At 45.9% G+C, this 26238-nt stretch overlaps 1 protein-coding gene across 3 annotated transcripts in view; it reads left to right on the top strand.

Annotated features, from left to right (window-relative positions):
* adcy3a (adenylate cyclase 3a) overlaps positions 1-26238 on the top strand; it is a 60980-nt gene continuing 34742 nt past the window's right edge. Inside the window, exons 1-3 of one of the 3 annotated variants that reach the window (XM_085472806.1) lie at positions 1-62; positions 2011-3090; positions 17199-17348. In XM_085472806.1, coding sequence (XP_085328932.1) covers positions 2416-3090; positions 17199-17348 — 825 coding nt within the window. In that variant the 5' untranslated portion in view covers positions 1-62; positions 2011-2415. Of the gene's footprint in view, positions 63-157; positions 434-2010; positions 3091-17198; positions 17349-26238 lie in introns of those variants that run through there. The other 2 variants (XM_085472804.1, XM_085472805.1) reach the window with 2 other exon arrangements.

Genomic DNA, 26238 nt, shown 5'->3' with positions numbered 1-26238 from the left:
GAAGCCTCGTTGGTTGCGCTCGTGATGAAGCTGTTCCGTGTCTTCTGCGGAAAACATCCGAGGTAAAATAATAATAATAATGAAATAAATAATAAAAATAACATTAATAATAATTCATGTTAAGAACAGTGGGGGAGGGGGCGGAGCCACCGGCCGCGGCTACTTTCTGTGACTCGTTAGATTCAGTGATTGTTTCCATCTTCACGTGAATCCGGTCTCGTGCGGGGCTCCGGTAGCTGATATCTGTGTGAGGGGAATAACGTTAGCACCCACAGGAGACGGATGCTTTCACGGTAAGCGGTGCATCAGCTCCACGGAGAGCTTGCAGTGAAGCAGGTGAACACGAAGCACACAGCGAAGAGCCGAAGTGGAAATCACGTCCAGATAAGTTTCCGTTCGAAAGACACAGATGCTAACGCAGCCACAGAGAAAGGTTTGTTGGACAGCTACCGTGTGCCACCCGAGAACCCCTTTTGTCACTGCGAGTACCGTGGACGTGGAAATGTCCTCAGGCAACACAAGCCCACTGGCTTTTGTTTGTTTTTAGTGTGGTTTTACGACATGTGTACCTGTGGGAGCGCAACATGTAACAAGGTAGGCCCACAGCGGAGAGCCTCGCTCTAGCGTGGAGAGACCCTAACGCCAGAATGTGGCCGTTTCACAGCGCCTGCCTTTAACAGAGGTGCGAGCCCAGGGAGCAATCATCCATCTGTCGCTGTGCATCGGTTAGTTTGTTACAAAGGGATTTATTGAAACGTGTAAACACGCAGTCCAGAGAGCAAACAGAGCTTCGTAGATTTTGTATGACTGCCTTTATTCGTCAGCACAGGTGAGCTGTCATCAACAAGCTTTTAAAATGTGTTCGCAGTCTTCAGAAATAGTTCTCCGGGCTCCTAGAAGGACATCCCAAAGTTCCTCTTCGTACTCACACACTGCTTCATGATATTAAAGTCTGAGTTTGGAGGATCGTCTCTGACGCACAGTTTTATGTTGTGCATTTGTAATGTGAAAAATAAAAATAAAGGCACTGTCCAAAAGCCTTTTGGTACTGTGTGCTGGATCAAACTCTGACACTACTTTTCTACATTCGTATCCATTGTGCGGAGATCCCCACGGCTCCTGACTGAGCAGCTGCCCCAAACACCCAACCTGCACCGTCACACGGCTGCGGACGTCTGCCTCCGTGGATAAACTTTTGGCTTTGACTTTCACATGCTGTTCATTTGCTGTGTAACCACTTCTTCTTCTTTTGTTTCCCCTGCATGTTTTAGGGCACACAGCTCATTATTTTGCAGTTAATAGTGCTTTAGTAATCACTTTTGTGGGTCACACTCAGACCTATAGCCTTTAGTGACGCGGTCACCCGTGAGCTGAACTGGTATCCATCTTTGCCTTTGTTCATAGATTCAACTAAAATATTGTTTACATATTTTGCTACACCAGATATGTAAACGCATCTGGTGCAGCAAAGTGCATGGATTAAGTTTGCAGGTTAAAATAGTTGGCTGTTCATCCCTTAAGCTAAGTGCCTCGTAGTTCAGTGTTAAGATAAGCAGATTAGCAAACAAAAAGCCGTACTTTGAAAAAGTTTAGGGACAAGGACTGGAAAGTGAGTGAATTTGAGAAGGCCTGGAACTGCTGTACAAGACATTTGAGAAGCGCCGTGGACTATACTTACAAGCCTAACTGAAATGAATTCTATCAGTTCAGCAGAGAAGAAAAGTGGTCAAATATCCACCCAGAAGGTTGTTCATGGCTGTCGAAAGCATGTAGTCAAGGTGCAACTTGCTAAGGGACATTTAACCAAATATTAGCGGCGTGTATGTGTATAATGACTGCGTGAGAGAAAATCCAAAATAAGTTCAAATGTTCCCCCTGTGATTCTTGTCATTTAAAGCCATTAAAGATGTCTGCTGTGTAATGATTCCACCCGGGAAAAAGAGCAGTTAAAAAAGTTAGCGTGACACTTCTACCTGTTGCTCTCTGGTGACTTTGTGTTTCTTTATTCAGGTCATGTGAGATTTATGGAAAGCGGAGGAATGAAGGCAGTGACACAAAGAGAATCAGCGGAGTAAATGTTAATACGTCCAACTTTGATATGTGGCCTACGGAGACGACCGGGCTCAGGTGAAACGGTCCCATTTGCAAAGCTGAAAAACCAGAGGTGGACATCACGATGATGAAGAGTAGGCGTGCTCAGATTGGACCTATGAGAGAAGGCTAAGCACGTCAAGTGACCTCACTGGATGGAGTGACTGTGGATGCAGAGAGGACGTCTCTCCAGTGTCCTGACAGTCTGCTGTCCACACGTGTGGGCTTCCCTCACAGGATGTGAACCTGAGACTTCGGTCGGTGTTTGATTTATGCTTCCATTGTTTTTGAAAGAAGACTGGGAGCTGCAGCTGAATGTAAACCATGCCTCGGAACCGAGCCTTTTCTGAGCCCGAGTATTCTGCTGAGTATTCAGCAGACTGCTCTGTGACGTTGCCCTCTGACCCCGGGCAGGCAGTGGGGCGAACACACGAGGTCACGGTGCGGACCTCGGGATGCTGCCTCTGTCTGCCGCGTTTCATGCGCCTGACCTTTGCGCCCGAGTCCTTGGAGAATCTTTACCAGACCTACTTTAGACGGCAGAGACACGAAACGCTGCTGGTGCTCGTTGTGTTTGCCGCGCTGTTCGACAGCTACATCATCCTCATGTGTGCTGTGGTCTACACCGCTGATAAGCTGGCTTCTGTTTTAGTGGCATCAGTGGGACTGGCAGCAGATATCATTCTCTATCTGCTGTGCCGCTTTGGGCTGCTGCCAGACCGCATCTCCCGGCGGGTGTTGCCCTATGCCCTGTGGGTGCTCATAGCCGCTCAGATATTCTGCTACCTGGGGTTGAATTATGCTCGCTTCCACCAGGCCAGCGACACTGTAGGCTGGCAGGCTTTCTTCAGTTTTTCGGTTTTTCTGACTCTGCCTTTGAGACTGACTCCCATTGTGCTCATCACCACTGTGTCCTGTGGGGTCCACACCCTGGTTCTGGGTGTCACCATTGCCCAGCAGCAGCAGGATGACATACACGGCGCAGCACTCGGCAGACAGGTGAGAGTTGAGTTGTCTGTTTGTTAACGCATTGAATTTCCTGTGTCTAATGGCATGTAGCCAGATGTAAGGCAGTAAAGCTCCCCAAAGCCAAATATCTCCGTTTCACAGGGATACTAACTAATACTGGATAGGTCTGGTAACTGTACGCAGATTACACAGTTGACAGAACAACCTGCAGAGTCCTCTTTGTTGGTTTCCTTTTTAAATAACGTTTATTTTCATATATTGTGTTTTAAGAGAAGCAGTAGTTGACTACATGACAAGTTATTATTAACATTAGTGCCACGGGTCTGCCCTGAAAGTATGGACGAGTGTCCAGATGAAACCAGAGTCATGAAACTGCATTAGGAACAGGAAAAGTTTCACCTTTATGGTAAAATTATTATTTCAACTTGTCAGTATCTAAATCTGCCATTCACATATAACAGCCACTGTAATCAATACTTTTTATATCTATCAATATAAAGTATTCCACTTCATATGCTTCTTTTAAAAGGGCCACTTTGTCCAGCTGTTTGTCTTTTTCTCAGCAGTTATTAACACTTTGAGAAGATATTTGTCCTAAACGTGCAAACCAGTTAGTGTATTACCTAAATATACAGTATCAGAACTACAGTCAATCTCAAAACCTAGTGTGACATTCATTTGTGCCACTACGTCTGACCAATAACGTTTGTGATAGTTGCATCTGTTGTATTATTAGATCCAAATCTGTCGTTTAATGGAAAAGCTAATAAAATTCTTCCATGAAAATTTTCTCCACTGGCAGAACTGGAGGTGCTGTTTTTGTTTTAAACACATATTTGTATAAAACTCACCTATTAGTGTTATATTTGCCTCTTATGTCCCATTTGACTTTGTCTTTAATGAGGACAAAAGGGTTTTTTCCCCTAGTGCTTTTTTTTTAGCAGAGCAGAGAATTTGCAACGCGACATTTCTGAACATACTATTTTCATTATTTCTATAGAAAACCGAAATAATTTCTGCTTGCACACGATACAAGAATTATTTCAGGAACAAAAAATGGCCGGTGGCTGTTTGCATGGTTTCTCTCCAGCTTCCTTCCACAGCCCAAAGACATGCAGTTAGTGCGTTACAGTGTGTCTCTCAGTGTTAGCTTTGCATCAGCCTGGTGACCTGTCCAGGGTGTATCCTGCCTCTAGGCTCAATCCCCCCACAACCATGCAAAGGATAAGCAGAAGATGGCTGTGAACCAAAAAAGTTATCACCCTGCTGAAAACGCCACCTTTTTATTGAGCTACAGCTGAAACCAATGCTGTGCAGTGATGTGCTTTAACTTTTCAACGCTCAAAGCTTGTAAAATCGAACTAAAGCTGAGGCTTACCTTCCAGTTTACACACTTTATAAAAACTTCAGCAAGCAGGGTTTGTGTAGGTGCTTGAAATCCTTTCTTGGATTTTAATATTGTCTTTTCAGGGTTTCAAAAGTGCTTGAATTTTGGATGTGGTGCTTAAAACTGTATTTCATTCACAACATATGAGTATTTGATTGCATAGTTTGCTGATCAGATGGAGAAAGAAAATGAGTCAAAAAGGCTAAAAGAAACATTTCTCCACTGGGGCGTGCTTTGCACCTCTGCGTCAGTCAGTCTGTTTTAATGAGTGTTGGCTGGAAAACGACAAATACGAATTATGGATAAGACGAGGACCAAATCCATGCGTAGCCACATGCAAAGTCTGCAAAAAGGATTTTCACAGTGGGGGAGTCTGCGTTCTCGAGTCACATGAAAGGTACGTGCACATTACACAGTAATGCTAATTTGTTTATTTTCGCTAGTTAGCAAATTCACAGGATAAATTGTGAGTGTGATGCAGTAAAGCAGTACTAGTGATAATTTATGGAATATGCGTTAACCTAGCTAACATTACTTAGCAGTAACAGTGACTGTAATTAGTTCCCTCAACTGAAAGCTTTAAACATTAGCCCAATATAACCAGGGCTTTCTGAATAAAGGCTATATAGCAGCAAAGTTGTCACCACCCAAATAGAAGAACACTGTCTATATTTGTATGTCTTACAATTTGCAGCTTTTTAAAGTGTTAACTTGGTTCCTTTGGGAACACTTTGAGGGGTTAAATAGAGCTGAGAATCCCAATGCAGTCTGTGATCATTTAGGACTTCAGCAATAACAAAGACAGAAACAAAGTTAAGCATATCACTGATAGTTGTATTGGGATTTATTATTTTTTTTAAATAACCCGTCTGCTATTTTTCTTTTTTGCTGAGTCGGAAGGAAGATTGTGCTTCATCTGAAGTCCAACAGGCTTCAAAGACCTGCAACAGAAAATGAAAAGAGTCTGGAGGATTTGCAGAAACGGCTAACTGACAAACTCAAGGAACTCTAAGGCTACGTTCACACTGCAGGTGAAAGCGCATCAAATCTGATCTGGGTCACTTTCATATGTGGTCCTGAATCTGATACATATCTGATGTTTCAGAAAGCGACTGCTGTTTGATGGTCAGGTCGCATTGAATCCGTCTTTTACGTCACTGACACAAGACAGACGCCAATTATCAGCGCCGGAGAAGACATCGTGAACGCTTCCTGGCCATCCCGTGTAGATGTCAGTGAAACTGTTGGGACGACAACGTTGGAGAAACGTGAACATTTTCTTTGTCCTGTATAATCTGCAGATTCTGACAGAAACTATCCTTTGAAGCAGCGCTCCTCTAAAACAGCAACAAGGATCATTATTAGGTTATTTACATCATTATGTAAATAACAGAGTAACTTAAAGCAAAATTGGGAAACATAAAGTCTGAAGTCTTTATATTAAGGCCATCAGTCAAACAATACTGTTTGGTCTGGGTTAGGGCTGTTCAATATAACCATATATATCGGATGACGATATAAAAACGTCTGTCGTTTCATTTTACGCTGTCGTTTGTTTCGTGGTGTCACAAAATAAACCGTTTACGGCAATATTTGTTCATGGTTCTGATGGTCACTGTAGTTATTATTAATTTCTTAAAGTTCTCTCTTTCTCTTATATTTGATATAACCACACCACGGACGGACAAGCGCCTGTTTGTATGTGTTGTGGTTAGCAACAACGACGGTAACAGCATCGCGTGTCCGCTTGTTTATGTTCTACATAAACCTTTCACAATAAAGCTCAAGATCCTGTTGAGACTTTTCAAAATAAACTGAATCACGTGAAAGATGCAGATTATTTATGGATGAGAAGTAAAAAAGAGCTGCCAGGTGCTAAAAAATAAAGCTTAGACTCAAACGTTAGAACAGGCTTTCCCCCGCAGCACGCCGTGTAATAAATACTCACAAAGAAACGGCGCCGTTACAACTTATGTCTAAAAATGTATCGTTTCATGCATCGGTTAAAACTCGACTCCAGCTACATGACGCACAGCTGGAAACACTTCACGCAGGTCGAGCTGCCCGAGATTCACAGAGTTTACAGAAAATGTTACATTTTTGTGATTTATATCGTTATCGGGCGATAGATGTCTTATATCGGGGTATGAGGTTTTGAACATATTGCACAGCCCTACCCATACGGAAAAGAAATAGTAAAAACTTACATAATTTACTCATGAAAGTGGCCACTTTTGCATTACTTTCATACATTGTTTTAGTAAGTATCCAAAACATATAAGTTTCATTATATAATTTTTCAAGGGATCTTATATCTGTTTTCACACTTATATGAAAAGCATATAAGTTTCACACAAGACAGATACAAACTTTATAAGATTTATATAGATCTTTTCCAAATGGGTAGTCTGGGTCTAAACAGAGCGCGTTGTGTGTGATGTCTTCTTTTGTGCATGCGGCCGCTTCAAGCGTTCACACTAGAGCGCGTTTGCTGTCGCATTTTATTTGTAGTGTGAACGAGCAGACAAAAAACAAAATGCACAGAAATCAATAACTTTTCTACAATAATTAAATAGATTCAACATCTTTCTTCAACAGAACTGCAGACTGCACAGATGGTGCCTTCCCAAAGGAAAAAGTACTATAGCTTACCAGGGTATATTAGACTTAACAGTCTAAATAATATACAGTAATGGACTTCTATACATTTTACATCAGATTAAAACTTTGGTGTAAGATTCAGATAATTATTTATTAAAAGCTAGACATTTTAAATGAGAGTAAGAAAGAAAAGTATGTCTTTGTGCCCCCTTTTCCCTGTTCATGCCCTATCGGCCCCCCTGGCTAAACTTTGCTAGATCCGCCCCTGCACAGTTACAGCCGTCAGCTGCATAGAAAGGATCCTGGTGTAGAAAGTAATATTAAATAAATTCTAACAACAGCTTATCAAGGTTAAACGTGCTGCTGTTGTTCAGCCGCTGGTTTCCTCTTTCTGGTGCAAAGTGAGACAAAAACAAACGAGAGAGACGGACTCCCGACAGAAAAGACGATCAGCTGATCATTGATCAGTTTCATGATTGAAGTAGCAGCAAGAAGAGGCAGTCGCTCCATATATCGGTTGTTAAGCTTAAGGCTGGAATGCTTTACTAACATTCAGAGATGAACTTACACTTGCTTTACTTCTCTCTGCGATAACTTCTTAAGAGATGAAATGCTGGTTTGGTAGCGAGGCTCCAAATGCTCAACCAGAGCGCCGACAGGTCTTGCACGCCACAGCCGCTCTCACGTGATGCGTACTGCTCCGACGTGCTAAGGTTATGAGCTGAGTTGCGCCATGTTGCAGGTGACCTAAATCCAGTAATTTAGGTCAGTATCGGACCGATACGTAATATCGGCTCGGTCCATCCCTATTATATACTGTAACGTTCGCAAGAACCAGACGTTTGGATCTCAGTTTGTCCGTTTATTCGGTAACACAGGCAAACGGGCCGTTAACTCCGGGAGAGTGCCCTCGTACAACACCTCACTTCAGCCCCGCACAGTCACACAACAACAAGGACCCCCCCTCCCCTTCCTGCACACATTAACTCCCTTTTTCCTGCAGCACGACCAAACATGTATCTTAAAGAAGTAACAACAGTGTGCAGAGATAACCAACATGTCACTGTAAAATAACATTTAACCATCGTTACACTGCCCCCCCAGCAATAAGTTCCTCATCCCCGAGGGAACAACACAGTCTCTGAGGCGGGGTGGTAGTCTACGTTCCCTCCTTGACCTCCTGAGCCCCTGGGGTGTACACGGAGCTTCGGGGCTTTGAGGTGAAGAGTCCGAGGGAGGGGAACGCAGCTCCGGCCGGGGGTCCCTCTGTGCAGGGTCATGGGAGCTCTGTACACGTCCCTCAGGGAAGGAGGGGAGGGACTGCCCTCTCCATAGGGGGCCATCCGGTCACTTTCCTCCCTCTAGGAGGCAACTGCACTCTGTAAACAACTTCCCCCACTCGCTCCAGGACCCCACCCAGCTGCAATCCAGTTTAGGACACCGTCCTTTCTTTCTCTTTGTGCTGTAGACCCACACCAGCTCCCCAGCACGGAAGTGCCTCCCCTTAGTGGTGATGTCATAATTCCTCTTTTGGCGCAGGCTTGCCTTCGCCAGCTGCTCCCGGGCGTAGGAATGTGCAGAATCCAGCCGGTCCTGCAGCTTCCTTGCGTAGTCCCGGCCTGGTGGTGCCTCTGGCGCGTCCGGGGGCTTCCCAAAAGCCAACTCTGCAGGAGTTCTCAGCTCTCTCCCTAACATGAGCAGGGCAGGCGTACATTGGGTGGAGTCTTGCACTGCCGACCTGTAGGCCATGAGGATAAGGGGAAGATGGTAGTCCCAGTCCCGTTGGTGTTCTGAGGTAAGGATGGCTAGCTGCTGGGCCAGCGTCCTGTTAAACCTTTCCACCAGTCCATCGCTTTGGGGGTGAAGTGGGGTGGTGCGAGTCTTCTTAATCCCAAGGCGTTCACACATGGCAGCAAATACCTTGGACTCAAAGTTACGCCCCTGGTCACTGTGGAGGGTCTCTGCTGTTCCAAAGCGGCTGAACATCCCCTCCACTAGTACATCAGTGACAGTCTCAGCCTCCTGATCTGGGATGGCATATGCTTCCAGCCACTTGGTAAAATAGTCCATGGCCACAAGGACAAAGCGGTTTCCTCTGTCTGTACGAGGAAATGGGCCCATGACGTCCACAGCTACTCGCTCCATTGGAGCTCCTGCTGGTTGCTGCTGAAGCTGAGCCCGGGACTGGTCCTGTGGCCCTTTGTGCGAGGAACATGCATCACAGCTGCGGCAAAAGTCCTCCACATCCCTCCGCTGCTGACCCCAGTAGTAGCCCTGGCGGAGGCGGCGGAGGGTCTTGGAGATCCCAAAGTGGCCGGAGCCAGTGCTCCCATGGCAGGCTTCCAGCACAGCTGACCTCAGCGACCTTGGCACCACAACCTGCCACCTCTCCTCCCCTGTGGCAGGATCCTTCCAGGCACGCTCCAACACTCCCTCCTTCAGCCTGTGAGCTGCAAACCTGGCCCACAGCCCCCTGGTACAGACGGAAAACCCAGTGACCTCATCCCAAAGGGGTTGCTCCTCCCTCTCCAGCCACTGCAGGACTGACAGCAGGTCAGTGACTTGTTTCTGCCGTGCCCTCCACTCCGCTGCATCCACCACCAGAAGAGCCCTGCAGGCGAGCTGTGTTGCTCCGTCTATTGTTGTGAGTTCCCGCTCTATCTCCTCTCGCTTTTCACAGTAACGGCAGCCAGCTGCAGCACATGGGCGGCGAGAGAGGGCGTCTGCGTTAGAATGGTGCGTCCCTGCTCTGTGCTCCACAGTGAAATTGAAGGCTTGGAGCTCCTCCAGCCAGCGAGCCACCTGTCCCTCTGGCTCCCTGAAAGACATCAGGCACTGGAGGGCGGCATGATCAGTTCTGATAACAAATGATGTGCCACACAGGTAGTACTTAAAGTGTCTCGCCCCTGCCACCACGGCCAGCAGCTCACGTCGTGTGACACAGTAGCGCCGCTCACTCCTGTTCAGGACCCGGCTGAAGTACACCACCACCTTCTCACCTTCCGGCCCAACCTGCGACAACACAGCTCCCAGCCCCACATTACTTGCGTCAGTGTCCAGGACAAAAGGCAGGGTGGGGTCAGGGGGGGCAAGGACTGGGGACTCTGTCAGCGATCTGCGGAGGGTGTTGAATGCCTGCTGACAGTCCTGGGTCCAGATGAAGTCACGGTCCTTCTGCAGCAGGCGGAAGAGTGGTGCAGCTATAGAGGAAAAGCCCTTCACAAACCTCCTGTAATAAGACGCCAGTCCTAGGAAGCTTTTGAGCTGTTTCTGGTCCACTGGTGTGGGCCACTCCGTAATGGTGTGAATTTTTTCCTCCAAAGTGCTGATGCCGTCATGACCCAGCTTGTGGCCCAGAAACTCTACCTCCCTCCTCATGAAGTGGCACTTGTCGGGGTGCAGCTTCAGGCCTGCAGTCGCCACCCTCCCCAACACTTGTCTCAGGGCATCCAGGGCAGCATCAAACGAGCTCCTGTGCACTAGAAGATCATCCAGGTAAACCAGACACCGTTGCCGTGGGACGCCAGCCAGCACACTGTCCATAAGCCTCTCGAAGGTAGCAGGAGCGTTGCAAAGACCAAAGCTCAGGACTTTGAACTGCCATAGTCCCCTGTTAGTGCAGAATGCTGTCTTCGGTCTGGATTCAGGGGACAGTGGCACCTGCCAGTAGCCACTCCGCAGGTCCAGGGTGGAGAACCAGGAGGATCCGGCTACTAAATCGAGAGACTCATCAATCCTGGGAAGGGGGTAAGAGTCCTTTTTCGTCACTTTGTTGAGTGGTCTGTAGGCCACACAGAAACGCATCCTTGGGCTTTTTTTCTTAGGCACCATCACCACAGCAGAGGCCTACGGGCTATCATTTCACACAACTCTCATTTCACACAACTCTCTGTCAGCAGCCTCCTGATGAGCCAGGGGCAGGCGGCGGGGGCGCACTTTAATAGGCTGGGCATCCCCGGTCTCAATGACGTGCTCTACCAAGTGTGTCAAGCCAACATCACTTTCTTTCAGGGCAAAAATGTCACTAAACTCTCTTAGTACCTGCCATAGACTCTCTTGCTGCTGTGGAGTCAGCCCCTCACAGTTCTTTGACCAGATGCTCCTCACTGCTGAGAGCCTCTCCTCCTCCCCCGCTTGCTGTTCTGCTGGCGGGTCTGCAGGGGTCTCGGAGGTGGAGGTGGACGCCACGGCAGATGCTGGGCAGACCGGAGAGGAATAAGCTGCACCTTCTTCCCATCAGGGAGTACGAGGAAGCCTTTGCCTAAGTCCAGTACACCACCAATGGCTCGCAAAAAATCCAGCCCAAGGATGCAGGCGTCCTGCACGTCAGCCACCCAGGCAGCATAAGGTACGCCGAGGTCCCCCACCTTAAACTGGAACACTCCCCTCCCTCTAATTGGGGCCAGATCACCGGTCACAGTCTTAAGTCGCACATTAGTTGGTTGCACAGCAGCTCCGGCTGGGACAACATCGGGTCGGACCAGCATTGCCTTGGACCCCGTGTTCAGAAGGGCCGTACAGGACACCCCCGCAATCATCACTGGAACATGGCAAAAGTCGCCGTTTCCCTCAATCTATGGGCAGGCGAGTGCGGACGAACCTGCCTCTCCTCCGTCTCCTTCTTAATCTTGCCTGGCAACATCCTCGCGTCTCGTGACGGTCAGCGTCGCCAGCAACAGGGTGTCGGGCGTTTTCGGTGTTTTTTTGTTTTTGTTTTTTCTCTCTCTTCACTTCTGACACCAGTGTAACGTTTGCAAGAACCAGACGTTTGGATCTCAGTTTGTCCGTTTATTCGGTAACACAGGCAAACGGGCCGTTAACTCCGGGAGAGTGCCCTCGTACAACACCTCACTTCAGCCCCGCACAGTCACACAACAAGGACCCCCCCTCCCCTTCGTGCATACATTAACTCCCTTTTTCCTGCAGCACGACCAAACATGTATCTTAAAGAAATAACAACAGTGTGCAGAGATAACCAACATGTCACTATAAAATAACATTTAACCAACCGTTACAATACTATATGCAATTCAATTCAGTTCAATTCAATTTTATTTATATAGCACAACACAGTCGCCTCAAAGCATACAATGCAACCTTTTGCCTTTGCAGTATGATGAACTTCTAGGATTATTTGTGTTAATTGCTTATGGTCTTACTGAGGAAACGTGAAATGAAATATGCGTTTTTCTTGTTGTTGTTGCACTATATATAAATATATACACAGTTAGATCCATATATATTTGGACACTGGCCAAAGGTTTTTTTTTTCTACCTATTTACTAAACCAGATTTCAATTATGGTTACTGTATATAATGGACATGGACATAATCTGTAGATGCTCAGCTTTCATTTGAGAGTATCCACATTCAAACTGGATGAAGGTTTTAGGAGTTTCAGCTCCTTGTGCCGCCCTCTTTTTAAAGGGACCAAAAGTAATTGGACAACTGATGTGGTGTGGGCAGTTCCTTCGTTCTGTCATTATCAAGCAGATAAAAGACCTGGAGTTGATTTGAGGAGTCGTGCTTGCATTTGGAAGATTTTGCTGTGAACAGACATCATGTGGTCAATGGAGCTCTCTGTGCAGGTGAAACAAGCCATCCTTAAACTGCGGAAAGAGAAAAAACTCACACTGTTAGGAACGGCAAAATGTACAGTTTGGTGCATCCTGAGAAAGAAAGCAAGCACTGGTGAACTCAGCAACTCAAAAAGACCTAGACGTCCACGACAACAGTGGTGGATGATCGCAGAATCATTTCCATGGTGAAAAGAAACCCTTCACAACAGCCAACCAAGTAACTAACAGTTTCCAGGAGGTAGTCATATGGATATACAAGTCTACCACAAAGAGAAGACTGCATGAAAGTAAATGCAGATGTTTTTCTGCAAGGTGCAAGACACTCATAAGTCTGAAGATTAGAAAGTATATATTGAAGTTTGCTTAAAAACAAACAAACATTAACATTACATTTTTGGAGAGATGAAATCAATATCCACCTCTACCGGAATCATTGCAAGACAAATATGAAGAAGGTGTTGAACAGGTCATGATCCAAAGCCAACACATCATCTGTAAAACACAACAGAGGCAGTGTGATGGCTTGGGCCTGCATGGCTGCCAGTGGCACTTAGTGTTTATTGATGATGCGACACAGGACAGAAGCAGCCTAATGAAGTCTGAGGTGTTTGAAAGACAAACTGTCTGCTCGAATCCAGCTAAAGCCAGTCAAATTGATTGGGCAGTGTTTCATAATACAGATGGACAATGACCCAAATCATACCCACAAACAAACAGCAACTGAAAGCCGCTGCACTAAAGGCCTGGCAGAGCATTAAAAAGAAGAAAACCCAGCATCTGGTCATGTCCATGACTTCAAGCTGTCATTGCAAGCAAAAGGTTTTCAGCCAAGTACTAGAAATGAACATTTTATTTTCATCTGTTTAATTTGTTAATTACTTTTGAGACCCTGAAATGAAGGGATTGTGTTAAAAAATGCTTTAGTTCCTCACATTTAATGCAGTGTTTTTGACCCAACCCACTGAATTAAAGCTGGAGGTCTGCACTCCAACTGCATCTGAGTCGTTTCATTTAAAATTTATTGTGGTAATGTATAGAACCAAAACTAGAAGAAAAAAAGTTGTCTATCCAAATATTTAAATAAATAAATACATTGACTTGCCCTATCTATTTTTTTAGGGGTGCAACGATACTCGTATCGATATTGAACCGTTCGATATAGTGTTTTCGGTTCGGTACGCATATGTATTGAACAATACAAATTTTTTTTATTTATTTTATCAACTTTCCTTCTGACGATGCTGTCTGTGTTGAGCGCTCAGTGGATCTGCGCTCGACTACTCCGCCTAGGCTGCACTGTCGAGTGCAGATCAACTGAGCGCAGCGCAAGCTAGCAAGACAGAAGCTAAGCTCGTTGCAACATGGCAAATTGAACCTCCCCCACCCTCATTCAGATCTGGCGTTTGGAACTATTTTGGTCTTCATGTGACGGATGACCCTGAAGGTAAGCGCGTCATGGACTAAAGTAAAACAGTATGTCGGATGTGCCACGCAATGCTCAATTTGTGGGAACTAGCGCAGTTAGCTTGTTAACATGTTGACGCCGTCCAGCCCCATGCACGGGGCGATCCGCGGTAGCTCGTTAACGGAGATTTGCCGTGTTGTGGCGTTAACGTCATTTCAGATTAACGCTGACAGCACTAGTGGGAACACAACGAATATGACTGCACATTTACTCCGACATCATCCTAGTGCAAAGACAAGTGGAAGCAGACAAAAACAACAAGCATGCATGCTACAAACGTTACCCGAGTCATTTAGACAGCTGTTAGCACAGGATTCTCCTTGTGGGGACCTGATATGTTTAATATGCTGCTGAGAATATAGCCCAGAAGAAGCGGATAGTATAGCTTTTATTTTGGAAAGAGACATTTCTGTGTAATAAACTCTCTTTTCCAAAGATGAGTGATTCCTCAATCAGATTTTTTTTTTTTATTACTTTGTTTCAGCACCATTAAATTCAAAAACTGTACTTTTGGGTTAAAATATATATTTATAATTTTAATAAATGATAAATTAAAAAGGCATGAACATTTTTTGTATCGAAAAAATATCGAACCGTGACACCAAAGTATCGAACCGAACCGTGAATTTTGTGTATCGTTGCACCCCTGCTATTTTTGTAGTATTTTGAGTTGTTAGTGCACATTTTATTTTTAAAAAAGAATGCACTATGCCTTTATTTTCCCCATTTTTTTCTTTATTTATTTTATTTGAAGTTATTTGTCAAGTGACATATAGCATAATACTTTTTTTTCTTTCTTTTTTTTGTACGATTTCAAAAAAGTGAAATCATTTTGAGTTTGTATGTATTTGTATAAATATGTAATTTATCAAAGTGGTAATGTGCTGGAAAAGCTTTAAAATGGACCTTGAAAGTGCTGAATTTTACTCTGGAAAAAGGTGTATGAACCCTGAGCAAGGGTTTAAGCTGTCACTTGAGAAAGGATTATAGCAATAACCAAAAGAAATCATTTTAGAATTAAGAAAAATAATTTTTGGTGCTCAGAAAGTAGGAGAGGGATATTCAAAGTTTCCACAGTGTTTCCAAATGTCAAGAACTGGAGTATCATCAAGAAATTCAAAGAGAGCCATACAGTACAGAAAGAAGACTAGTGTGTCTAAGGACCCCAGTACAAATGCCAAGATGCTTTGTGAATGAACTAGCCAATTGTAGGGAATTGTAGTCTGAAAGAAGAAAATCACTACGACCCTGCACAGGATTGTACTGTGAGTTTGCAGACCAAGAAAAACTGCGGAAGACGTTGAAGTACATTAACCCTGGAGAACCCATGGAGAACCCAAATTTGACCCCATGGTTTCCCTAGAAAACCCATGGGGTCGGCTCTGACCCCATAGGTTCTCCAGGGTTAAGGAAATTCCTGGAGAAGCACATCCTTTTGTCAGGATTTAATTGGACTTACTGTATGCAAACATCAAGGATGCATACACCTTGGTTCCTACATTATAGCCTCATATATGTACTTTCAGACTACACCCCTGTGAATGAACAACTGTTTTTCAACAGGTTTGATTCAGGCCCCACTCTGCCCTCTTGTCGCAGGCTGCCCAGGGACTGTGCACATCAGCTATGTGGAATGATCATGCACATGTTTAACCCTCTGGCGTCCAGGGTATAATTGGCCTTTTTTGACTACTTTTGATTTCACCTCTGCATTTCAAAAACTGTTTACCTTGCCTTGTTTGGTATCATTCTTTTCAGCACAACCTCACATCTCACTTTAGTTATTTTTTCATTTAGGAATACTGTATTAATGCAATTGATCTAAATTAAACATAACATCAGAGTAGAAAGAAGTTATATTTTTCACTGTAAAAACCACAAACTTTAACAAACATCTTTAACAAATTATTCTCATAACTTCAAATGCAATTTTTTTTTTTTTTTTTTTTTTTTATCATAACTGTGGTTTGATGTGACCTATCAACACAATTTAAAAACTGGTATCGTCAGATATGCGGCTGCAGAACCCACACACAGGACTCTTTAAATAAAGCGTGCGTTTATTTACAGTGAGGTGAGGGACAAAGTGCACTATATTTTCTTCTGGTGACGGTGCCCCATGTCTCAGTTTCCTCTGTTCCCAAAACCCGTGCGTCAGCTCGATCCACCTGTTTCCGAGATCCTGCAGGAAACGCCACAAAAGCTGTTGTTAGAGGACTCCATGTAAGCCGACAATCACACACTTCTAAATCTACTGGGAAACTGACGGTTTCTCAGACGACGATCTTTTTCTTTTTCCAGAATGTGAAGAAGAAAAGTCTTCCATCACGTTTCTTCTTCACTTTCTTTTTTCCCTATGATAAAGCGCCCTTTATGCGAGGAAGCCTTTTGGACGGTTACAAGACAGCAGCAATACATATATACAAACAATAAATTCAAAACAAGAGAAAGACCTGCTGGACAGGACAGGTTGCAAAGTACGTGGAAGTAGTGCAAAGGACTTGGTCCAACCATAGAGAAAAGAGTACCATAGTAACGTTAGCTAGCTGATGTGTTAGTACTTTTGCTGAGCTCAGTGAATGTTTATGCAGTTAATCAATTAGTTGTGTAGTTTTGATGGGTGACTTTGGATTTGTGGGAGAAACATTAATATAAAAAAGAAACTGTCAGTGTGAAAAAACACTATCAAACAAAACCCCTCCTTAAATGTGCAGTTACACATTTGGAATAAAAACGTATTCATTCCCATTCATCCTATTCATTTTCTTCCACTTATCTGATTCAGCGTGGGGGGAGCCTATCCCTGCTCTGTGGTACACCTTACACAAAAGGGCTACACAGAGAGACGCACAACCATTCACACTCACATTTACATCTACACTACAGGCAATGTAGAATCACCGGTTAGCCTAATAACACTGACTGCATGTCTTTGGACTGAGAACATGCAAACTCGCAGTGTGTGGTGATTATAGTTACAGGATTTCCATTTGCTGTACTGTTTTAAATATATGTGAATTTTTAAAAAGTAAGTTGTGTCATTTATAAACTTGTAAGAGTGCACAGAAGTGAAATTATGAATGTACTCTCACTTCTTGTTTTCAAGCTTCTAGCCAACCTTGTGATTTATGTTTGTGCCATCACTGTGGGCATCATGTCGTACTACATGGCTGATCGGAAACATCGGAAGGCCTTTCTGGAGGCGAGACAGTCGCTGGAGGTCAAACTCAACCTGGAGGAGCAGAGTCAACAACAGGTCAGAGGACAGACACTGCACTGTGTGCACAGGCAACTCGTATCTTTGACGATTCATTTTATTGCTGATCAACTAAACCTGAATATTTAAGATAGTCAAAGTTTTGGCTTTTATATCCACGATGATCGGGCAACTGTTAGTGTGCAGAATTATACAACTAAATGCAAAACAGAGATTTTCCCATTTCACCTATTTTCATCTAAGTGAGAGTAATAAAGAAATCTAAATTTACAAATAAAAAATGTCTTCTGCCTTATCATGGTCGCGGTGGGCTGGAACCAAGAGGCCGTGTGCAGCCTGGTGAGGTCGCCAGTCTGATCAGGGCTAACATAGACAAACGACCATTGCTACTCACACTGATACTTATGGGCAATTTAGAATCACCAGTTAGCCACTAATTGCATGTGTTTAGACTGTAAATAATACATTTACGATAAACTCTAAATTCTATGCTCAAAATCAGTAAAAAAAAAGAACTTATTTAAATGTTGCTGCTTTCACTTTCACCATCTGTTCCTTGTGAAGCGTTATGAACATTCCAGCATTCCTATATGTTTGAATTGCTCCCAAAATGTGTGTCTGAGCACTTTTTCAATGCATGCGGGGAACTGCTGTGGTGATTTGGGCAGATAAAATAAAAATGTGTATCTCGCTTTTTAGTACACCCTTCTGTTTCACTGTTGTCCCTGTTTGAATGTGTGCAGGAGCTGCCCAAGTCCACAGTGAAACACAAGCACAGAGAACAACACTACCAAATATAAGTTATTGTCTGGCTTTATGAAACCAACAGGGCTTCATAGATATGTTTCCTCTGTTAGCAGCACTCACTTTGGAAAATATGTACACATTATTTGTATGTTGGCGTGTTTGTCTGAGCTGTGACCATATCAGCAGTCAGCTCCCCTTCTGCTGTTGCATCTGTGGCCACTAGGCAGTCTAAATTACTATTACTATTATTTATGGAACAGATGGTGTGTGGGTGTGTGTGTGTGTGTGTGTGTGTGTGTGTGTGTGTGTGTGTGTGTGAGTGAGAGAGTGTGAGAGAGAGAGAGATTGTGAGAGAGAGCAAGTAAGAAAGAGATGTCAAGTGTGAATGTGCTATGAGAAGAAATTGAGAGGAAAAGTAACCCAGCAGTGGTGATAAATAAGCTGGTGAAAGATGAGAGCTGCTGACCAATCAAGAGACATCTGACTGGTGATGGTTGCCGAGGCAACCAGCCTCCTGAGTCAGTGTCAGCTGTAATCACAGAGCCAACCTATTCAGCTGTTTGATCCTTCTTGGCCTCTCTGTTGAATTTTGATAACGATATTGAAAGCTGCTGATGCCCAGCCCGCCTCTCGGTCTGTGTGTACTTCTGTGAAGGTGCGTTTGAAATGTGTAAAAACAATAAGTGTGTGTGTGTGTGTGTGTGTGTGTGTGTGTGTGTAATGTATGCTTTTGTTTTGTTTGAGAAAAACACTTGTTGGATCTGCCAGTTATCCCTGTAAAGGGGATCTGGACTGGCAGGGTCAGTGATATTATGCAACAGGGAATGTAGGAACTGGACTACTGAGCTGGTGATGAGAAGATTCGCCTGGCTCTGCTAAACTCTGGATGTCTACCCTACTTCCTCTGACTGGGTATCCTTGCAGCTCAAGTGCGATTCGTGAACCACACCGACTAACTGGAGCTCTTCTGTATAACCCGTGCACCTCATAAAATTGACCAGGTTACTCTTTAGTGGGTAGGAAAAAGGATCTGTTCATTTTAAGGCTGTGCACAACCTGCAAGAACTTTTTGAATGATGATGCTCATGCACAAGTTTTGACCTTTACTATTTCACAAAGAGTGAATAAACACAATTTATACTTTTGAATGAGGATATTTTATCTATACAATATAGTAGGACCAAAGCCAAAGCTTAGTCAAATAGTAATAATCACTTAATCAGATCACCTAAATTTTACCCTAATCTAACTAATCTACTTCATGCTATTGATCTCTGAGATTAATCTTAAGGACAATGAGAGAGGAGGCACATCCAGGACTGAGATGCACTCCACTCCATGCTGTGCCCAATAATGTCCAAATGGGGAAGCAGAGACTCGCTACAAAGTTTGATGAGCTTTGAGATGGCAATCCAACATCCTACAGAAACAAGTAGAGAAAAAGCCAAAAATTATCATTCCAATTCATAAGTCCAGAGTGGTTAAGTCCAGAGTGGTTAATCCTCTGGTGCTTCTCGCTGATATTTCCAACTGTGAACTCCAAAGTCTGTTCTTCTGATGCTGTTTGCCACTTCTTTATGGAAAATTAGAAGAAGAATCCCAAACCTTTTCAGCAGCACTTTATATGCTTTTGGTGATATACATCGCCTCCTCTCGCTCTCCCTCTACACTGCTAATATTTTCCATGCCTCACACCTGTTTTATACGTGCACATGTGCACTCATGCACACGCTCAACCTGTCCATGCTGTTGGCACATCTAGTACGTTAATGTAACTTGCTCCACTGTTCTTCCTCTTTTCATCTCAACACACATAAAAATTAGTACAAAGTTCAAGTATTACAACCGTTTCTATTTGAAAGTTCACATATAGATGTACCCTGTTATAGCATTCTGTACAGCACTCTTACAAACTGGATGTTAACTCCTGTGTTTCACTTTTGGATTTCCTTGACACACTGCAGCCTCACTGCCTAACAGTTTGGAGCTAGTCAACCTGTAAACACAGCAAGAGGGTTAGGGCGTTGGGGTTAGGGTGCCTTTGTCATGCTTTAAGAGACATTTAGACCTTTACTCATCTCCCTTATCTATTGCTCACTGTAGTTTCTTGTGTTCTTTTCTAGGAATTATTTTTACATTCTTAACGTTGCTGCCATTTCCTAAAAGATTGAGAAAAGTGCAATAATGACCTAGTGAACAACTAGGGCCTTAGGTTCCTTGGTCAGATGAGAGCCTTCCAGCAATTTCTGGATCTGTGGCTTGAAGATGTGATTGGTTAAATTGAATTTTTTAAAAATTAATTTCTGATTCCTGCCTTTTATTTAATAATAATAATTAGAGCTGGGCGATAGAACGATAACGATATGTATCGCGATATAACTTTTACTCGATAGAGAAATTAAGCTATCGCGATAGACCTCGCCGCTCTTGTCCTCTTTAAAAAAAAAAAAAAAAAAAAAAAAAGGTCAGCCAATCCAAATTAAGTAGCGCAGAGCCGAACCAATCACAGCCGCAGCGTCACGTCGTGTGACTTGTTACGTACAGCACAAGTGCCAAGCCACACGTGTGTTTGTTTGGGAAGCAGCCAGCGGGTAATGGAGCCAGCCCGTAATGGAGGAAATGAGTGTGCCGACTAGAAAAATCAACCGAGCGTGACCGAAGAGAAAACAGATGATGGTTCCAATGCCGGAGAGATTGTCGAACGGAAGAGCCATAGAAGTTCCGTAGTGTGAAGGTATTTCGGCTATTTCAAGTCTGACAAAAAACAGAGTAGCGTGCACTGTAAATTGTGCCGAAAGCAAGTCTGCAAATACAATAAACTGGTGCATGCGTCACACTGTGCGCCACGTTATTGTTTCGGTGAAATGAATTTCTACAATACTGTTAATTCTACTCTCTGCAGTGTTTAAATGCTTACATATACACACAGTTACTGTCCCTCCACACATACGACTCGGTTCTGCTTCTATGCCCCAGCTTTGTTTACTTTTTCCCACCGAGGCTTCTAGACTTCTGATTGGCCAACATTTCTGCACGGTTAGGAATCTAGTGCCACCTGCTGCTTTGGCATGTTCATAGCAGCGTTTTCCTTCATTTCTGCCTTTATGTGTGGACGGGATTATTTTTTAAAACGAAAACGGAAAATCTCCGTTTTCAAAAATACCCGTGTACGTGTGGACGTAGCCTCAGTCTCTGACTGGAAGCGCTAATTTGTCATTCGGCTTTTGTCAGACTAAAGTAACTGTTAAAACTGTTTGAAAAGCTAAGCTATACAACAAGGAGAGATTGAGAATTTCCTTTTATTTCTCAGTTTATTTGATATTGACAAAAGTTAGTCAGTTTTGTCTGTTCTTCTGTAAAACAAACTAAGATTTATTTTTAGAATTAATATTTTGTTTCTAAGTGGAATTGACAATTTAGTCTGTTTCGTTTGTTCTATTTTGAAACTTAAACGCTTTAGCGGCTGCCTTTTGTGTAGTTTGCAATATTTGCCTTTATCTATCTGAAAAAGTCTCATGTTCCTTAAGTACATCTACCCTGTTGAACTTATTATGGGAAATAAATATTTAAATAAAAACAAGCTGCTGATTATTTCACATTTTACTTGTGAGCAACGGCACATTTAAATCTTACAAATATAGTTATTTGGCTTATATCGTGATAGATATCGTTATCGCCTGAAATGAAAAAAACATATCGTGATATGAAAAAATCTCATATCGCCCAGCTCTAATAATAATAATAATAATAATAATAATAATAATAATAATAATAATGGATTGCATTTATATAGCACTTTTCTAGGCACCCAAAGCGCTTTTTAAGCACACTTCTAGTATGTGTTACTATGACCCTGATGAAGGCAACAAGCCGAAACGCATTGGTCAGTCAATAAAGTTGTTCCTCTTCCCTTTAAGTGTTGCTGGAGTCTCTGCATTGCGATTTGTTTCATCCTGTCAACGCACCTTGGAAGCAGGTAAATTTGTGCCAGAAAATCCTGCTGAGGATCTGTGGCTTGGCCTCATTCTCCATCCATCCATCCATTTTCATCCGCTTTGTCCGGGGCCGGGTCGCGGGGGCAGCAGCCTAAGCAAAGAGGCCCAGACCTCCTCCAGCTTATCCGGGGGAATACCAAGGCGTTCCCAGGCCAGCCGAGAGATATAATCTCTCCAGCGTGTCCTGGGTCTGCCCCGGGGCCTCCTCCCGGTGGGACATGCCTGGAACACCTCACCCAGGAGGCGCCCAGGGGGCATCCTTGTCAGATGCCCGAACCACCTCAGCTGGCTCCTTTCGATGTGGAGCAGCAGCTGCTCTACTCTGAGCCCCTCCCGGATGGCCGAACTTCTCACCCTATCTCTAAGGGAGAGGCCAGCCACCCTTCGGAGGAAGCTCATTTCTGCCGCTTGTATCCGCGATCTCGTTCTTTCGATCACTACCCACAGCTCGTGGCCATAGGTGAGGGTAGGGACGTAGATCGACCGGTAAATTGAGAGCTTCGCTTTTACACTCAGCTCCCTCTTCACCACGACGGACCGGTGCAGCGTCCCCATTACTGCAGCTGCAGCCCCAATCCGTCTGTCGATCTCCGGCTCCCTTCTCCCATCACTCGCGAACAAGACCCCGAGATACTTGAACTCCTCCACTTGGGGCAGGAACTCATCCCCGACCCGGAGTGGGCACTCCACCCTTTTCCGGCTGAGAACCATGGCCTCAGATTTGGAGGTGCTGATCCTCATTCCCGCTGCTTCACACTCGGCTGCGAACCGCTCCAGTGCGAGCTGGAGGCCCTCACCCGATGAAGCCAACAGAACCACATCATCTGCAAAAATCAGAGATGAGATTCTGAGGCCACCAAAGCGAAAGCCTTCCGCCACTTGGCTGCGCCTAGAAATCCTGTCCATAAAAATTATGAACAGAACCGGAGACAAAGGGCAGCCCTGGCGGAGCCCATCACCCACCGGGAACGAGTCCGACTTATTGCCGGCAATGCGAACCAAGCTCTTGCAACGGTTGTATAGGGATCGAATGGCCCGTAGCAATGGGCCAGACATCCCATATTCCCACAACACCTCCCACAGGACACCCCGAGGGACACGGTCGAATGCCTTCTCCAAGTCCACAAAACACATGTAGACTGGTTGGGCAAACTCCCATGCACCCTCAAGTATCCTGGAGAGGATAAAGAGCTGGTCCAGTGTTCCGCGACCAGGACGAAAACCGCATTGTTCCTCCTGTATCCGAGGTTCGACTAACGGACGAACTCTCCTTTCCAGCACCCTGGCATAGACTTTCCCAGGGAGGCTGAGGAGTGTGATCCCCCTGTAGTTGGAACACACCCTCCGGTCCCCTTTCTTGAAGATGGGGACCACCACCCCGGTCTGCCAGTCCACAGGTACTGCCCCTGATCTCCACGCAACATTGCAGAGGCGTGTCAACCAGGACAGCCCTACAACGTCCAGAGCCTTCAGGAACTCGGGGCGGACCTCATCAACACCAGGGGCTCTGCCACCAAGGAGTTGTTTAACTGCCTCAGTGACCTCGCCCCCGGAAATTGGCGGGTCATTCCCCTCATCCCCAGACTCTGCTTCCTCCTCGGAAGACGTGTCAGTGGGATTAAGGAGGTCCTCGAAGTATTCCTTCCACCGCCCGACAATTTTCTCAGTCGACGTCAGCAGCGCTCCGCCAGCACTATACACAGTGCAGGTAGAGCACCGCTTTCCCCTCCTGAGACGTCTGACGGTTTGCCAGAATCTCTTCGAGGCAGCCCGAAAGTCTTTTTCCATGGCCTCTCCGAACTCCTCCCACACCCGAGTTTTTGCTTCAGCCACTGCCCGAGCCGCATTCCGCTTGGCCTGTCGATACCTGTCGGCTGCCTCCGGAGTCCCACAGGCTAACCAAGCCCGATAGGACTCCTTCTTCAGCCTGGTGGCTCCCTTCACCTCTGGTGTCCACCATTTGGTTCGGGGATTACCACCACGGCAGGCACCAACCACCTTGCGGCCGCAGCTCAATGCAGCAGCTTCGGCAATGGAGACGCTGAACATGGTCCATTCGGACTCAATGTCCCCAGTCTCCCTCGGAATGCTGTTGAAGCTCTGCCGGAGGTGTGCGTTGAAGATCTCGCGGACTGGGGCCTCTGCTAGACGTTCCCAGCACACCCTCACTACGCGTTTAGGTGCACCAGGTCTGTCCAGCGTCTTCCCCCGCCACCTGATCCAACTCACCACCAGGTGGTGATCAGTTGACAGCTCAGCCCCTCTCTTTACCCGAGTGTCCAGAACATATGGTCGCAGGTCTGCTGATACGATTACAAAATCGATCATCGACCTACGGCCTAGAGCATCCTGGTGCCACGTGCACTTATGGACACTCTTATGTTCGAACAGGGTGTTCGTTATGGCCAAACTGTGATTAGCACAGAAGTCCAATAACAGAGCACCGCTCGGGTTCAGATCAGGGAGGCCGTTCCTCCCAATCACGCCCCTCCAGGTCTCGCTGTCGTTACCCACGTGAGCATTGAAGTCTCCCAGCAGGACAACAGAGTCTCCAGGTGGAGCACCCTCCAGCACCCCCCCCCCCCCCCCCCCCCAGGGACTCTAAGAAGGCTGGGTACTCTGAACTGCCACTCGGCGCATAAGCGCAGATGACAGTCAGGACCCGTTCCCCGACCCTAAGGCGCAGGGAACAAACCCTCTCGTCCACCGGGAAAAACCCCAACGTACCGGCAGCAAGCCGAGGGGATATTAGGATACCCACCCCAGCCCGCCGCCTCTCACCAGGGGCAACTCCAGACTGAGACAGAGTCCAGCCCCTCTCCAGGAGACTGGTTCCAGAGCCCAAGCCATGTGTAGAGGTGAGCCCGACTATATCTAGCCGGTACCTCTCAACCTCACGCACTAACTCAGGCTCCTTCCCCACCAGAGAGGTGACATTCCATGTCCCTATTGCCAGTCTTGGCAGCCGGGGGTCAGTCCGCCAGGGCCTCCGCTCCTGGCCGCCACCCGGCACACAATGCACCCGACCCCTATGGCGCCTCCTGCGGGTGGTGGGCCTGCGGGAGGATGGGCCCATGTCTCCTCTTCGGGCTGTGCCCGGCCGGGCCCCATGGACTAAGGCCCGGCCACCAGACGCTCGCCCTCGGGCACCCTCCCCGGGCCTGGCTCCAGGGCGGGGCCCCGGTAACCCTATCCCGGGCAGGGTAAACTGTTCCCTCGATGTCCTTTTCATAAGGGTCTTATGAATCGCTCTTTGTCTGGTCCCTCACCCAGGGCCAATTTGCCATGGGAGACCCTACCAGGGGGCAAAAGCCCCCAGACAACATAGCCCCTGGGATCCCTGTGACACACAAACCCCTCCACCACGATAAGGTAGCGATTCATTCTCTTAAAACAAAATTTAATACGCTTAAATACCTTATCGTGGTCGAGAGGTTTGTGTGTCCCAGGGATCCAGGGGGCTATGTTGTCCGGTAGGGCCCCTTGGTAGGGTCTCCCATGGCAAATTGGTCCTGGTTGAGGGTGGATATCGTAGTATTGCCTCAGCTTGCTGCCTGTACGTTGGGGTTTCTCCCAGTGGATTAGAGGGTTTGTTCCATGCGCCTTCGGGTCTGCATTTGTGTGCCGAATGGCGGTTCAGAGTACCCAGCCTTCTTGGAGTCTTTGGGCAGGGTGCTTAAGGGTGCACCGCATGGGAACTCAGTTGTCCTACTGAGAGACTTCAACACTCATGAGGGCAACGACAGTGAGACCTAGAGGGGTGTGATTGGGAAGAACTGCCTCCCGGATCTGAACCAGAGCGGTGTTTTGTTGTTGGACTTCTGTGCAAACCAAAGTTTGGCCATAATGAACACCATGTTCAAACATAAGAGTGTCCATAAATGCACGTGGCACCAGGAAGCAGACCTGCGGCCATATGTTCTGGATGCTCGGGTAAATGGACGGTTCTGAGCTGTCAACTGATCACCACCTGGTGGTGAGTTGGATCAGGTGGCGGGGAGGATGCTGAACAGACCTGGCACACCTAAATGCATAGTAAGGATATGCTGGGAATGCCTGGCAGAGGCCCCAGTCCGCACACCTCCGGAAGAGCTTCAACAGCTTTCTGAGGGAGACTGGGGACATTGAGTCTGAATGGACCATGTTCAGCATCTTCATTGCTGCACTGAGCTGCGGCCGCAAGGTGG

This window comes from Copadichromis virginalis, linkage group LG11 (assembly GCF_057382275.1).
Source record: "Copadichromis virginalis isolate Kocher_CV1m ecotype Utaka linkage group LG11, C_Virginalis_male_GT1.1, whole genome shotgun sequence".
Classification (NCBI taxonomy): Eukaryota; Metazoa; Chordata; class Actinopteri; order Cichliformes; family Cichlidae; genus Copadichromis; species Copadichromis virginalis.
The sequence above is the reverse complement of the archived record's forward strand: the minus strand, read 5'-3'. Positions and strand labels throughout refer to the sequence as shown.